Genomic DNA, 16,825 nt, shown 5'->3' with positions numbered 1-16,825 from the left:
TTCGGGTAGTGGCACCATCAACGCGGTGAGACAGTTACTGTCTGAATTCTTGGAAGATATAAGAATCTTAAAGGGATCGTATAGTTTTGGTTGAGGCCTAACTTCATGTTTCTAACATTTTTGGGTGAGATAATGAGAAACCTCTTATGAAATATGAAGGAGCATGCAATTCCAAGAGAAATTCAATGTTTGTTTGATGAAAATTGGTTTTGAAATGGCTGAGATACCCAAAACAGAGCAATACTAATAAAAGGTGGACCTACCTTTTTTCCGACGGCTTTGTTTTACTTTGTTTTTGGATGTCTCGGCCATTCCAAAACCGATTTTCATCAAATAAACTTTGAATTCCTCTTAGAATGGTATGTTCTGTACTACTTAACAAGTGGTTTCTTGATATCTCGCAAAAAGTTAAAAGCCCATTAAAATTTCTCATCTCCACCAATACTATACCATCCCTTTAAAAGGAATTCTGAAGTAAATAGGGACCTATATCATTCGGCGAGGTATAGTGTTTTACTATAAGGCATGCAAGGAATGAACTTGGCTCGGTCCCTGATGTTTGTTTATGACCAACGTCAATGACATAAATAATATGAGAGGGCATTAACTTGGCTTGGCAGCTTGACAAACACAAAGAATGCAGAATATTGTCCTGATCAGAATCCCGCATCGCGTCTCGGTTTGCCGAGCTGCCATCAAGCCTTTGGAGAACTAGAAAAGAATAGGCCTAATAAATTTATGTTGCGTAACTCCCGTATTTTGACACTTCGGTGGCTGAACAATCATGGCTCAAAATATCTTCTTGTCCGACATTGCTCCAAAGATTACTTTGTATCTCAAAATAATATTGCCTATATTCTTTAGAATTATAATTTCATAAGTGATGTTTGTACAGTCAATAGAACATTAGATGTTGGCAGTGGGATTATCATTTTATTCTATTCTCAGGACAAATTTTATTTCTTCCAATCGCATCCATACCTCAGTATTGTGTTTACCTTGTGTCAACTGATGCTTCCGCTCTCTGTACTTGGTCATTATCTCTCATTTGTTATCCTATACTACAGTATACAGCTTTGCCAGTTCGCTATCGTGTATTACTAGGCTCCACCATGTTTCTCGTGTTTTCGCATGCTTTGTTTTTTTCCACATTGTCGGGCGATCATAATGCGTGATGCGTCATACGTAATGCGTTCAATAGCCTTGGATGCATGCATAAAATAGAAACAGGATCTTTTTGGATTAGGCGTATCTGATGGAGTAGGACACCATCACCAGCATAACCTTTTCCATTCTGCTATATACTGATGTATAAAAGCCCGGATGGTTACAAATAATAAATTGATCATCGAGTACGTTGCCTTGTACAGGGCCTGCTTTGCGTGAGATGTACAAAATTCCACATTTAGTGTTAAATTTTCATATTCGTGTCTTTCGCGTCCGTGATGATATAGATTATAATGTCAATAAACTGTCTTGTACAGTGAAACATATTCCTCAAAGCCATTCATCGTGACACCGGAGGTTTCGTCGCAGTCCCAAATCTACTTTAATCTATACTCACGATTAACCAAAGGTGTACAGTTTCCATTGTCATAACAAAAGAATAAACAAATAAACAAACAAACAAACAAAAACGGTAAAAAGAAGAAGGGGGGAGATTCGGATCACGTTTGCGGCGGTCACATAAAATGTAGATCTCTATAGGACCTATATCTTTGTTATTGAACCACTGCAGCAAGGTCTGCAAGTGGTCATTTTTTTTCCTGCAAGCATAGAGTGCAGGGGTCAAAGCCATGACTCTTGCTTCCGCGGTAATATATCACATAATACAGCCTTGTATGGGCGATGAAAAGTATAACACCTTGGCCTCATATGAAATATATAAACAAAACGTTATATTGGCCCGTAAATTTCCATGAAAGCCCTAGGAGACTGGATGATATTAGTGGGTCGCTCTGCATTTATGGTGTCACGATTCGTGTGAAGAGACGAAGAAAGCTCTATTATGAAAGGTCACATGTGCTATGAGACGATAGCTTCTTTCTGTGTGTGTATAATTTTTTTATATTATGTCTGAAAATGTGTTAAAAATGTGTGATGGGGCAAGATGTTTGTACGCTACGGCAGATTATCTTTGCCATATCAATTTAAAAAGGAATACATTATTTTATACTTTGCCTAAGATGTGACAAATTTTGCTTGAACGTTATTATCAACCATAATTGATTATACTGGCAATAATACATCCATACCCGAGGTTCGATATCAGAAAGACGAAGAAAATCTGTATCAGCTGTGATATTGTGAGGCTTACGGAAACGTGTCCATTTCTGCATCTAATGTAAAGAGAAAAAGAATAGTGTGTGTGTGTGTGTGTGTATGTGTGTGTGTCTGTGCGTGTGTGTGTGTGTGTGTATGTGTCTGTCTGTGTGTGTGTAACAAGCACAATATCACTTTCTGCTTGAGACTTGGTGTCTTGTTCATCCCACCAACGGAGAATGTCAAATTTTCTCCTCGCCTCAGTTAAAGAGGCTCCGATGGTCACGCATGCTCTAAATTTTATGAACGTTAAAAAATGAGGTCAGCTGTGCAGGCAGTAACTCTCAGCCAAAAGGGAATTAGAACTTCTTGGCATTACGACTGTCTTGTTTCGTCACACTGGTATTCAAACACATGTGAAGCGACTACAGAATAATTTTCTTCCGTAGCTACATCCAATCTCAGACAGCTAGCCTTTTGCCTTTTCATCTGATCAGAAATCGTGGTCAGCCCGATGACTATCGACTAAATTACTAGTCAACATGTCACTGATCTTTTCACTTTGCTTCAAGACGATCAACTTCTCGCCAGTGGTGCTAATTCTTCTCCTGTGCCTTCTCGTTGTGTTAGGCCTCCATGCTTACAGGTATGGTTTAATCATTTCGCATCCCTCCACGTTCATGAACTTTGCATTGCGGCTGCACGATATAAAGATTGACGTCTAGTCGACTAATTAAACTATTAAAGGTCATGCACAAACTGTATCTATGAGAATAATATTGGCCTCTGGCAAAAACAAAAAATTACACTATAGAAACACTGGTTTTGTTATTGTATTTTATTGCTTTTGAAAACTATCGGTAATAAATTATGATGTTCGCTAAAGAATTAATCTAATGCATAAGCAAGTCTTCCTTTGCCCTTCGATTTTGTCTATGATAGGTGAATTTGATATTACGCCCGAAAAAAAGTGTGATTAGTGTTATCGACAAATTTATGCCACCGTACCTTTTTATTCAATTATCTTTTATCAAGACGTCTTCCAAAGCGTATTGACATGACGGTTCTGTTTAATCAGATGTTGCACATTACAGGTAGCATGAGTTAAAGGGTTTGGTATTTCTATCACAGTTGGTCGATTCTTGTGGCGCAATATAGAATCGTTGTCCTGGCTTCCAGACAAGAAACTGAATGTTTTAAGTGAGGTGAATTATTCCTGTATTTATCAACCAATATTATACTAATGAATGCATCGAACTAATCACTGTTAATTATTTCTTGTCTAATGTGTGTGTGTTGGATGGGACAAGTAATTTAATGACTCAGCCAGTGCTCACGGTCGCTGTACTTTAGTTCGACATTTACTGTTAGTCTTTGTACGTACATTGTACTTGTAAACACACAAGTCACTGTAAGCCAGTGGCGGATCTACGGGGGGGGGGGGGGGGGGGGGTCGGCTCCTTGGGCTGCCAAGTAACAAACAAAAACAAACAAATAATCAATCAATTATTTTATGACCAAAATGAAGATAAAGGCACTTTTCTTGTCTAAATGTTGTCAATTTCATAACCAAAAATGCAAAATTTTCGTCCCTAACGGAGCGAAAATTATAATACACTAACAATATACATTGTTATTACACTAATATTTACTTATGAGTAAATTTAGCGTATATCAAGATGGTAGCCTCGCGTCCTCTAGTGTGCCCCGTGGAACATAACTTTAGTAAACCCTACATTTTTCCTTTTCTTCTATGCTTTCTAGTGATATAAGAATAATTGTTATTGCTCGAACAATGCGATTACGTTTTAGCTTTTATGAATACATTTCAGACGAATGGCAAAGTGAGAGTGGCTCGCTCGCTCTGTCCGCACTTAAAGTAAAATGAATAGTTTGCATAAGTTATGATCATAGTCCTTCGCAGTGATTTTTTTACTATGTTTAATTCCTTAGAAATTTGATTTAAATGCTCTATAAACGCGACTTTTATACTCTGTTTTTACAAAAAGTCCCTACCGTGGGAAGGGGTATTCCCCTCCCACTTCCTCCCCCGCTCGGTCATTTCGCTCCCTCGCCGAGGATCTCACACCGTTACATAAAATAACGTACCCCGTATGTTATAATCATAGTCCTTCGCAATGATTCTTTCCACTGTGTAATTCCCTAGAAAATTGCTTTTAAATGCTCTATAAACGCGATTTTTGTACTCCGTTTTTACAAAAAGACCCTATACCGTGGGAGGGGGTGTTACCCCTCCCACACCCCCCCCCCCCCCCCCGGCTCGGTCTCTTCGCTCCCTCGCCGAGGATCTCACACCGTCAAATGAATGTGCCCCCCGTCGAGATTTTGCCCCCCCCCCAAAAAAAAAAAAACAACAACAACAACAAACAAACAAACAACAACAACGAAACAAAACAGAAGTGTTCCAGTGTGCAGCCCCCCCCCCCCCCCCAAATTATTTGGGGAAAAAAAAACAGAAAAAAGGGGCATGCAAGTATGCTTAAAATCGCAAGCCGGCAACCCTAAAAATGAAAAATCTCCCTACTGTGGGAGGAGGGATACCCCCTCCTATGGATACACCCTCCCCCCCCCCCCCCCCCCCGCTCGCTTCGCTCGCTCGGGCTCGGTCGCTACGCTCCCTCGCAATACCCAGCTCAGCCCCTGAAACCCCCTCCTTGGAAAAAAGGTTATAGATCCGCCCCTGTAAGCATATAAACATGATCATATTGTCGTGTATGAACTTCAATTTTGCATATTATAGTCATTATTTTATGATATCTAATGATGTATTGAAGAGATGGTTTTGTTTGAGATCAGAAGCGGCGATTTTGTGTAACGAGTTGGGGGCGGGGGGTTATAAGGGATGCACGTCAAGACTTTGACATACATCCCACGAGTCATACAGCCCATTAGTCATGCAGCCTATATGAGTCATGCAGCCCCCTAGTTATACAGCCCACGAGTCACATGGCCCATGACTTTGACACTAAGCAAAGAAGGCACATGAATCCAGACCTAGGCAAACAAGGCACACGAGGTCGACAATAAGCAATCAAGGCCCACGAGTTCGACACTATAGGCAAACAAGGCCAACGAGACCGACACCCGTGATATAATGTCGAACTCGTGGACCTTTTTTGTTTTTGTTTTTCTTTGTGTCGAATTCATGGGCCTTGTTTGCTTAGAGTCGAACTCGTTGACCTTATTTGCCTTGTGTCGAAATCGTGGGTCGTATGACTCGTGGTTGTCGGTCTCGTGGAATGACCCCGATCGACGGAAATAATGAAGGCGAAATTATTAGTGTATACTCTTGTGCTGGAAAAAAAAAAAAAAAAGAATGACTTCACGCAAGCGAGGGAGCGCAGCGATCGACCGAGCAAGGGATGTGTGTTGGTCGGGTCATCCACTCGGGGATATCCACCTGCCATCATTAGATGAGGGGGCTTTTGCCTTTTTAGAATCGAAATGCAACGATCTGGTGCACAATTTTGGTGGAAAAAAATTGCAATTTTTTTTTCAGTCAACAGTAAGAAAACTGAATTTTCAGGGGAAATGTAAATGGCTATCGTGGTATTATATATGACTTGTGACCTCTTGATCCTTGTGTGCGTCTTCACTGCGTAGGGCCCCAAAGTTTTATGGAGGTACAGGCCCTAAGGGTGCGGGGAGGGTGTGTCCCCCTCCCACACGTGGAAGCTTTTCCATTTTTAGAATTGAAATTCGAACGATCTGGTGCACACTTTGGTGGAATATTAGCATATTTTGAATCCAAAGAGTAAGAGAAATATGAGTATAGGAACAATGCACGTGTTGTATGAATGGCTATGTGCAATAGTAGTATATATGTCACTGCTCGATCCGCTCTTACATCTTCACTGTGTATCATATTGTACTACGTATTGTAAGTTTGTGAATGTGTCCCTCCCCCCCCCCCACACACACACACACCACACACGAGAAGGCTTTTGCGTATGATATTTATAATCGAAATGAATCAACGGTCTGATGTACACTAATAAGTGGAATATTTGCCAATTTTTCAGTCCATGAAGTAAAAAAGAAAACTGAGTACATCGTATGTACCAGAGTCATGTATCTGTCACCTCGACCCGCGTGTGCGTCTTATGGAGGTGGAACGAAGGTGATTCCCCTTCCATAACAGTATAGGGGGTTTATGTATTTAAGTATTGAAATATTCATGTTCTCATAATGTTCTCATAATAAAAACGAATGTTAGCTGCATGTGCATGTAGTACTGTATTCACGACCACCAACCTGGCCAACTTGAACTACAGAGCTCTATCATTATACCTACAAGATTGATTTCTAGCTAAGACAGATTGCCGATCTTATAGACAATGTTGTAATAACAAGAATTATTCACAAAAGGTACTATTCAATTATCCACTACCGTTTGGTCCGTGGAAATCATGCTGCTGCAAGCAAAGTATTTGCAATAATTACCTGCTGTTTATAACATATTAACAGATATTTTTATCACGACAACACTTCATGTTCAGACTTAATATTTCTGCTTGTGGAGTTATATTTTTGATCTCCGTGACATCATGACTGTGATCCTTGCGGAAGGTTGCATCTCGATAGTGACGCCACCCGTTTGTGTTACGTGCCTGCGAAAACTGTCGAGATGCGAATTCAACCTGAACAGAATGAGAAATATGCAATGTGGTTATACGTTATTAGGCCGGTTTTAATCTTATTTTCTTTGACAAAATTAGTTCTGAGTTTTGGTAGAATATTGATTGGATATAATATACCATGTTGATGATAATGATTTACTGTTATAATCAGTTGTTTTCCTAACTCTCTAAAGGTCGTATATCCCTTTTTTTTTCTTTTTTTTTTTTTGTTGCAAACGTCATGAAAGTTTGCATGGTTGAAGAATGTCCCCCAATATCGTGCATGAAATCTAATGGTAACATACCTCAAAGTTAAAAAAAAAAAGAAAAAAAAAGAAATGAAAAACTAACCCCATGGCACTCGAGAATCCGATCCCCTTTTTTACTGAGAATAACGGATTGTTTATTTTTATTTATTTTTTTTTTTTGCGGGTCAGAATAAATTCACTGGAAATATTGTTTTCTCCTTTATACCAGTAATAATTTTCCAGAAGTTTCCAGTTTTATTATTTTGAGGAAAGGTCTGACTTAGGACAACCCACCTATCTCTACAATATAGCCGCTTATGAAAGGAATCATGCTGGTTTTAACGATAGTAAATCCTCCATATCAAAATACTCCAAAAGGAGACGCCGTTTTCCCTGGGGTCCAACTGGCGTGCCAGTTCTGGGATATCTTCCATTCCTCGATTGTCGGCGGCTCCATCAAAGTCTGTTGAACCTCGGGACCCGCTTTGGGGACGTGTTCTCCTTGAAGATTGGTGGACAGACCCTGGTCGTTCTCAACGGCGCCGACGTGATCAGAGAAGCCTTCGTCAACAAGGCTGCGAGTTTCGACGGCCGACCCATATGGATGCTGAACAAGGTCAACGATGGTCGAGGTTGCTCCATGCTCTTTTTTCTATCAATTTATTACTTCCGATCGGGAAAACCAACTTACTCTTTAGAAGATTAGAGAATGAAGCAAAACAATTAATGCTCTATTTGATCAATATTTCTGCTTCTTTTCCATGAGGAAGAAGTGGTTTATAACCAGGGCTCGACATTAGCGGTGTCCCGATGGTCCGGAACCACTAAAAATTGATGTCGGGCTACCAAATTTCCATAACGGCTTTCTTTCAGTAGTCCGATGGGGTATGCCAGATAAAATTCAAAATAGATTTTCATATACACTGTACAATCCTTCTCTTGCGGGCCACCAAAATTTCATACGTAAAGATTTTATTGGCCCAAACGGGCCACTAGAGACAAAAAAAAAAGTTAATGTCGAGCCCTGTCATAACTGCACAATTATGGCAAAATCATGTTACAATCCCTTGCACAATGTTGCACGAAAAGCAAAGTTGTGCGTGGATGTGTTTAGAATGCCTTCTGGATCCTTATTGCTTGAAAATGAACGGTTCCGATGATAACAGTACACGTAATGTAGGCCTACTCAGAGCAATAATAACAATAAAGATAACAATAATGGCAATGGTGAAAATAATTATGAATCAACTTTGTCTTATCATATGTATAATTATGTCGAGAAGGTCAAGCATTACTCGCAAGATAGCCAATGCTTATTATCCTATCTGATATTGTTCATCCCCCTTTGCCAAAGGTATCGCCAACGAACAGCCGGGTCAACAATGGCGGCTTCATCGAAAAGTGTGGCAGAAAATGATGCGGCATCTCATGCAATCTGATGCGGGCATCGAGTCCATGATCACACGAGACATCGCAAACGTTATATCGCTTCTGGGAGCAAGCTGCGGTCGTCCAGTCAACATTTCAAGAGTTGTTCAGATGGCTCTCTGCAATGTTATCTGTTCTATATGCTTCGGGAAGAGTTACTCCTACGATGATCAAGACTTCCGTCATCTACTCCAAATGGCCGACAGATTCTTTCACTACCTCTCAAGCGCTAGTGCCGTGAACTTCTTTCCAATACTCTGGCACCTGCCCCTTAAGTCACAAAAAGCAGTTCTCGAGGGCTTCGCTGGCATCTTCGAATTTGTCAGGGCACTGGTTCGGGAGAGGCAGAGGGGGATTGGTAGAAAGACCCAGGGATTTGTCGATTTTTGTCTCATCGCTGAAGGCGGAAAATCATCAGGTGCGTCGCAGGCAGATGATATCAAACCTAAATGCATGGCAGAATGCGACGACAAGAACGAGATGAACCACTCTGTGGACAATCACGGGGAAAGGGAACATAGGGCGTTGTCTGAACTCGATGTACAGTGTGTGACCGAAGACGACGATGGTAATGATGATGATGATATCTGTGAGAGTGTGACGTATGTAGCCACAGACCTGTTCATCGGCGGGGCGGAGACGACACACGCCGGTGTCATGTGGGGCGTGGTGTTCATGGTTCGTCATCCAGAGATACAGGCGATGGTGCAGGAGGAAATGGACGCGCAGGTGGGGATCGATCGCCTGCCATCTTGGGGAGACCGACATCGTCTGCCGTACACACAGGTATTATGTATTCTACGATCATTACCAAAATGTAATTGTGCTGCAGCATGAGTGTACATATAACACAAAGAAAACGTGCAAAAGTGAATAATATGAAAAAAGCACTAAATTTCGCGGTAATCTGCGAAGACCTGCAAAAATCGCAGGAGGTACGATGGTAACTTTGATAATATAATAACAAACACATACATGGGAATAATAAAAACGATTTCTGCTAAGCTTTAAAGGAGACCGATGCTAGGAACCATGGAAGGTGGGATGATTGAAGGGAGCTCTTTGAATGAGATTCTCGTACACTCTCCTATCTCATCGAGGAGATAATGACAACAGTAATGAGTATCATATAGCATATGTATTGTGATAACAATTCAAACAACTATAGTGGCTATGGTGACATTGAAAAAAAAAATCGGCGCGTGCTTCATTTGCCGGCCGTGGAACGCCGGGGGTGGAACGTTCAAACTAGAAAAGAACTCGGACAGCGCAGACCTCCGCTAAGCACCTCATTTTCAAGAACATTCAGTTTTCCATTCCATACTGTAATCCTATACAACGCTGTGCATTCATAACCTCTGCAATATTAGATTCCTTGACCATAAAAATATACTCTTATGATTTGGAACCACATTGATACTGTTACATTTAAAGATATTCATAAAAGCCTTCACACACACAAAAAAAAAATACATAAATAAATAAATAAATCCTCGAGCCAGACGGTGATCCGGATCATGCTAAAAGTTAATCGTCTGCTCCTGGTGTCATCCACTTTTCCTTATGATTTCATCCAAATCCGTTCAAAAATGTTTGAGTTATTAAAATTGATATGACAGAACTTATAAAGCCTGTTGTATTTGTTACGCAACCAGCGTGACTGATTGTTAAAATGTCATGAGGATGAAATTGACAGTAGCATCAATAATGAATCCGTTTTGCATCAAATAAATACACGCTTTGATTTTCTATCGCTCAAAGGCAGTTCTTCAGGAGATTCTCCGTCTGGGAAACGTCATTCCCGTGGCCATTCCTCATGCAACCACCTGTGACGTCACTTTGTCCAACGGTAGCCGCCTACCGCTGGGGACCACGGTCATGGCTAATATATACGCATCGCACATGGATCCAGAAGCATGGAGCGATCCAGAGACATTTCAGCCCGAACGGTTCCTAGACAACGACGGGAAACTGAAGCGACTCGACGCCTTCATGCCATTTTCAATTGGTAAGCATCATAGGATTAAATGAATCTGTTGTAGAATTTGATGTACCTACGCAATTTCCTATGGACTAGATAACCTTTATTCAGAAGAGAAACAGAAAAAGAATGAATGCGGCATCTTTGAAGGCTTCCGTGGCGGTAGAACGTTGGGTTCGACAGGAAAAAAAAAATCACCTGAAAGAATTTTACTTCTGAAAGTCACAATTTAAGATGGTCTTTAATCCTTAAATTTGCAACTACAATGTCAATGAAGTCGAGATATTCTCAGATGTTTATATACCGTGTAAGTGTGTGTGTGTGTGTGTATTCAGATTCTGTATAAAAAGAGATTAAAAACACGATCGATCAGGATTATTTGCTGTGGCCTCTTCTTTGAATAGGTATACACTCGCAGAGGTAGTTAAAAAAAAAAAAATCACGACACTCGTTGCTCTGTTTCTTTTAACAACTGAATAAACAAATAAAGGAATGCAATAACAAGAGTGTTTCCCATAAGGAGATTTTACCATGCGTTTATTCATCGCCATTCCCACAGGCACGATGTTGATGCCAAGTTAGTTGCCCTCTCATAGAATAAGTCTCACATCAGTATTATTCCTCTTCCAGCATTGACTATCATAACTCTGTACACTAACTCGGTTCTTCGACGTGGCTGCATCAAGACGCAAAATTTGGTCACATATTAAGGCAGAAACTAAAAAGTAACCATAATACAGTAATACTTTTGATTGGCGAGTACGGAACTAAGACTGGAAGAAGAAAAAAAAAAAAGATCGCAGAAACGGCAGCCACTGTTACAGTCATTTCGAGGAAGAATTTGTTGATTTTGCATGGAATCGCAGACATTTTCATATCGCTTTCATATCATTAATCCTGGAAACGAATCCATTGAAACAAAATGCAATAAGACACTGGGGGGAAATATTGGTGTTGGTCAATTTGAAGCCTCGCAGATTAAAGGGGGTCTTGGAATCAATGGTGCTCCTATATTATGCTCAAAATGTTGTATTTTGTAATTGTATGGTTTTTACTTCACGGACTCACAGAAGAACAGCCATTGGCTGAAGTGAGTGACCCGTGGTGAAGTAAAATAAACTCAAACTCAAACTATATCTAATACGACTTCTAGCATTTTTAACTCTCTCACCCCTGTCTGTAACATGATTAATAAGTTTGATTGAAGCATTTTACGATAGCTGTTCTGAGAAGGTCAACATATTCTGTGAAACTCCTCTGTTGTTTATCAGGTCACCGGGTTTGCGTTGGGGAGCAGCTTGCACGTATGGAGCTGTATTTGGCCTTCACTCACATTTTCCACCGCTTTAGGATCTCCTTGGCGCCAGGCGAGCGGCCTCTTGGCAGGTGGGGTCGGCCCGGCATTACTCACAGTCCCTACCCTTTCAAAATCTGCGCAGAGGCGAGGCACTCCGAATGAAGAAGCGAATAGTAATCAACTTGTAGCCATATAGCTTACAAACAGTTACCATTATTCACAGATAGCCAGTTGCAACGCAGTGTTTAGTAAGCTCTGCCTTTCACATTTTGAAACATTGTCATTACTCTCTGTATTACAGGCTTGCAAATGTGTAAAGTACAATATAAAATCATGCTACATTTTACGAGGGAGTAAAAGAAAAGTATTTCAGCATAATCATAAACATTCTGACCATTACAGTAGTAAGTACCAATAGAAGGAACTGTTAAGGCCTAGTAAAAGTAGATAAAAATCTACAGGTACTCATCTCTATCTTGAAATCTTTGGTTCAAATTCAATGACATGTCAAATATGCACGATAGGCAGGGCATATTACTTGCTTGCTTGCCTAACTCTCTGAAAGGGACTTGTCCTAGGTACTTGATTGTTCCCTGTACATTATGTTCCTATATTCTGTATATGGCAGTCAATTTACTGGTAATTTCATCACGAATATATATGTAATAGATGCATCACAGGCAAGTCTTCTGCACAAAGCAGTGTACAATTCAAATTACCTCAAAATACAACAGTGCATCCTCAAATCAGTTGGTATCAAGAATTTATATCAATCACTTCCTTCTACAACTGTACTATTTGCCCTTCCTGAGATATAGACATTATTACTGTACTATATTTGGGATAGCACTTGTGAATATCCAAGGTTTTGTATTAAAGGGAATGTACAGTACTGGTTGAGTTAAGGGATTCATGTTTTGAACATGTCTAAGTGAGATAATGAGAAACCTCTTATGAAATTTGAAAGAGCATGTAATTTTAAGAAGGATTCAACATGTATTTGATGAAAATTGGTTTTGAATTGGCTGAGATATCAACAAAGTGATAATAATAAAAGGCGACAGGCCACAACTTTATTAGGATCTCTTTGTTTCACCTTGTTTTTGGATATCTCAGCCATTTCAAAACCGATTTTCATCAAATAAACTTTTGATACCCTTTAGAATTGCATGCTCTTTGACATCTCATAGAGTGGTTTCTGAATATCTCGCAAAACGTTAAAAGCTAAATCCTCACCTCGACCAGAACTGTACACACCCTTTAAAACAAATACAATCATGTAGTAAATGGTCTTTATTCCTGAAATGGCAGAAGATTTACCATTCAGCGAGAGATTGCACCATGATTTGTTTTTGTTTTGATAATACTATATGCTGGACCATGCGAGGTAATTAAACCAAATATTTCATCAGTAGAGTCTTGCAGTTTACAGCTGCAACCAATTAGCAGTTACAAGAATTCAAATGATCAAGCTGTTCTACTCTTTCATTTGCAAATAAGGCACATATATGATGGCAATGATACCTTAAATCGGCTTATCTCTCTGCAAAACAGAACAGAGTCAATGAAGTTGCAATGATGATAGTTGATCTGTGATGAGTTGATGGTGGAAACCCATGCCATTCATTCCCCAGTTAGACTACAGAGTTTGCATCAATAACATGTGGATATGAATAAGCCATATGGATGTATAGCATAAAGTGAGACACTTCACAACACTGCCAGAGTGTGAGTCAGAATTATCATATTTTAGCAGGGTTGTAGGAGTGCATCATCTTAAATGAAAATGAAATTGTAATCATTGTTTTAGTGTACAACATTTAATCTTGCCATTTTGTTATGTTTCTAAATGGTCTCACATTTGTACAATGATTTAATGGGTGGGGCTATTTTGCAGACCCTAGTGAGCTGATTAATGAGGGTCTAATATTCCAAGATTATCAAGATGGTGTGTGGTTGGTTGCAATGCTAATAATACTTAACAGTAGTCATGCTACGTGGTGGTGTGTCTGGGAGAGTTGTCATATGGCACAATTTAGCCACAATTCAATAACAACAACCATATGAACAGCACTGCAAGTGTCATCTGGGAGCTCCATCGTTTGAATTCATGTCACACAAGTGCCAAGGAATGAAAGATTAGACGTCTGTCAAAACATTGAACCATCTTCTCTTTTCCTCTCCGCCTCCTCCTCCTCCTCCTTGCTCTTCTTCCCTCCTCCTCTGCCTCTCACTCTTCTTCCTCCTCCTGTTCTGCTTCCCTCTTGCTCTTTCCCCTGATTATGATTATGACGACTATTTTCTGCTCGGTGCTACATGATTGATGAGCTCAGTTCTGGTGCTCCTTTGATGCTCCTGTCATCTGTCGCTGTAGAGTCGCAGTTTGCCATCCAAGGTGGCTGTTACAATCTATGGGCAGGTTCAAAATAAAGTTGCAAGGTAACTAATCTCAGCTTTTGCTCTGATCCTTTTTATAAGTTCTACTACTAAATTTCTGTTTCATCGTAAACCTGCTTTCCTTTGATCCAGAATCATTTGTTTCTGTGATGTTCACAAACAAATATCTCAATGAGGAGTTTCCAAGAACAATGCAATGAAACAAAAAAATCACAGAAATGAAGGTTATCAAGTCATCCGATTATTCAAAAGAATACTTTGCAAAATATGAATGACATCTTAAACTCAGGCAAGTTCCCTTCTTTCAATTTATCTGAGAGAAATAAATTCATATCAAACAATATTCTGCTAAGATAGTGAGGAAGATGCTATCAATATCAAACTCTATGAATTTGTACAACACCTTCAAAACTTATTCTTCACAAGAGAATTTTGAGTGATGATTGCATGCATTCATTCCTGAAGCCATTTACTACATTGTGTAGGCAAACACTTTTGTGTGCATTTCACTTTCCTGAAACTTTGCTCCTCATGAAATATGCAAAATTTTCATGCATACAAAAATTTATTTATTCATTTTACTTTATTTATTTATTTATTTATTTTTTAAACAGTATCAATATTCTTACCTCTGGGTATAGAGGATGAAAAGCCACATCAGACACAACCTCTGTGTGACCTGACAGCTTCCTGATGTATGTTCCTCCTCTAATGTCATACACATAGGCCTATAGTCAATGATAAAAGGTGGATGCCATGTATCACAAGGAAGTCTTTACAGAGACATCAGTAACTGATTCATGCTGTGTTGATCTCACTTACTGCCCTTAATGCAGTTTGAGATTCAACACGACAGGGGCTTACAAATAGGCATATGCATACTGTATCATGGTATACGCATAGAGGCAATTTTTGTAATTAAGTATTGGCCAGAAATCCTACTGAAAATGTGGTGCTTAATTACATTTCTGAATTTATACGAAAAACATGGGAACGTTTGATATCCTACAATTAATCTTCATGCCTCTACAGCTCATGCTATACTTAGCAAATGTACTGTACTCAGTAGTTGTATGCCATATTCAAATCCCATGTGAAATCTGGTCTGGTAAGTAATGAAAAAATGACACATGACAGGTGACAATTTTTAAGTGTTCTTTGAATGTTTGCAAGGCCGCCCATGGAGTGAATTTTTCTCTTGGATAAATGTTGGCCCTAAAATGGACCTCCTCATTCTCATAATGTCCATTCACTTTTACATGCATTGTATATCAACCTTTTTAATCAACCTAAGCACATGGAAGGAATTAGGTGTAAGAATGGTAATATAAACAAAGCTGAATCCATTTAATTTGGACCAAAGTTTCCTTCTGAAATGTCATTCATCCTATAACTCTATAATTTCCTTTGGTCCCTAGCAGGGTTTGTAATTCTAGGCTTTTCATGTTTCCCACTGACATTAAATAAGAAATTTATGGAAATCTGCATTTGTCGTGAATTATGACATCTTTTGTGATCTCCGTGCATTTGTCTATGAGATATGTTCTGCTAAATTAATCTATGTCATACTTCCAAGATCTCAGATGTAGGAATGCCAGCCTTTGGTCAAGGCAACTTGGGAATCATTATGATAACAGCAAGAAACAATTTCTTTACAGAATCCATGCCTTCATCTTAGCTTGAAATAAAGGTTGTAAAGGCTTGTATTTTATACAGTGTTTTGGTTCTGAAGACAGCTGAATACATAGCTTACCGATCTATCCTCTGCCCCAGTGGTGATGTACTTGCCACAGGGACTAAAGCACAAGCCACAGTGATGGGATCTGTTCATATGTCCCTCAAAGTGCTTCACACATCTGTAAAACAACATCAAACATATGCTGCAATCATTTGGGTTCACTATTGGATATGTGTCAGTGAATGCAATGTATCATTCATATTTGCAGAGTCAAAATTTGCATAAAAAGATATAGAAAAAGATATATAAACTAGAAATGTCGCTACGGCGACTGGTGTATGCCTCCGCCATAATGCATGCTTCTCCTAATAGGTCTATAGTACAATGTCTTGACAATGTGTGATGAAAGTTTCACACAATTGGCAAAATACTGAAATGACAGGTTTGCCACAAATGTGCTGAATGTTCACTTTCCTAGAACTAGGTTCAATTGGATGAATGATTAAAATGTCAGAGTGCAGGTATTTGGGGGAACTGATGATTTTTACTTGACTTTTGATCCTTTTATAAGTTTATGCATTGAGTAAATTTCAAGGTATTGAGAAAAAGTATAATTTCAGTATCAAATGGTAAAATAGTATTATCTAAACCTGGCCTTTGACCTTTGACCTCACAGTTCCAAAGAGAATCACTGTTAGGTAGAACATGCATAAATATGTAAGTTTCATGATAATACCTTGAGTTACTTTTGAGATATGGAGGAAGAAGTGCAATTTAGCACTTTCACTTGACCTTTGGCCTTTTGACCTTTGACCTTTTGGCAAGAAACTTCCCACAGAATATATATTGGGTTATACATGCATACATCAAGTTAAAAAAAAATCCTTCAGGCAT

At 39.4% G+C, this 16,825-nt stretch overlaps 2 protein-coding genes across 2 annotated transcripts in view; one reads left to right on the top strand and one right to left on the bottom strand.

The window, feature by feature from the left end:
• The first annotated feature begins 2,804 nt into the window (after window positions 1–2,804).
• Window positions 2,805–12,018, top strand: LOC140235854 (vitamin D 25-hydroxylase-like). The gene is made up of 5 exons (XM_072315854.1): window positions 2,805–2,908; window positions 7,529–7,782; window positions 8,505–9,364; window positions 10,340–10,586; window positions 11,831–12,018. Exons 1-5 carry the CDS (start codon window positions 2,805–2,807, stop codon window positions 12,016–12,018), a joined length of 1,653 nt encoding a protein of 550 aa, XP_072171955.1.
• Window positions 11,076–16,825, bottom strand: part of LOC140226677 (WD repeat-containing protein 27-like) — a 21,806-nt gene continuing 16,056 nt past the window's right edge. The window contains exons 21-23 of the mRNA XM_072307120.1: window positions 16,007–16,109; window positions 14,883–14,981; window positions 11,076–14,265 (exon numbers count right to left, since the gene is read on the bottom strand). Coding sequence (XP_072163221.1) covers window positions 14,215–14,265; window positions 14,883–14,981; window positions 16,007–16,109 — 253 coding nt within the window. The 3' untranslated portion in view covers window positions 11,076–14,214. The remainder of the gene's footprint in view (window positions 14,266–14,882; window positions 14,982–16,006; window positions 16,110–16,825) is intronic.

The sequence above is a fragment of the Diadema setosum genome, chromosome 1 (assembly GCF_964275005.1).
Source record: "Diadema setosum chromosome 1, eeDiaSeto1, whole genome shotgun sequence".
NCBI classification, from domain to species: Eukaryota; Metazoa; Echinodermata; class Echinoidea; order Diadematoida; family Diadematidae; genus Diadema; species Diadema setosum.
The sequence above is the reverse complement of the archived record's forward strand: the minus strand, read 5'-3'. Positions and strand labels throughout refer to the sequence as shown.

Excerpts from the sequence above, each read along its gene's own strand:
- LOC140235854 (XM_072315854.1), top strand. The coding sequence starts at position 2,805 with ATGTCACTGATCTTTTCACTTTGCTTCAAGACGATCAACTTCTCGCCA. Across the intron at positions 2,909-7,528 it reads TTAGGCCTCCATGCTTACAG|GAGACGCCGTTTTCCCTGGG; the intron begins GTATGGTTTAAT and ends ATACTCCAAAAG. Across the intron at positions 10,587-11,830 it reads CTTCATGCCATTTTCAATTG|GTCACCGGGTTTGCGTTGGG; the intron begins GTAAGCATCATA and ends GTTGTTTATCAG.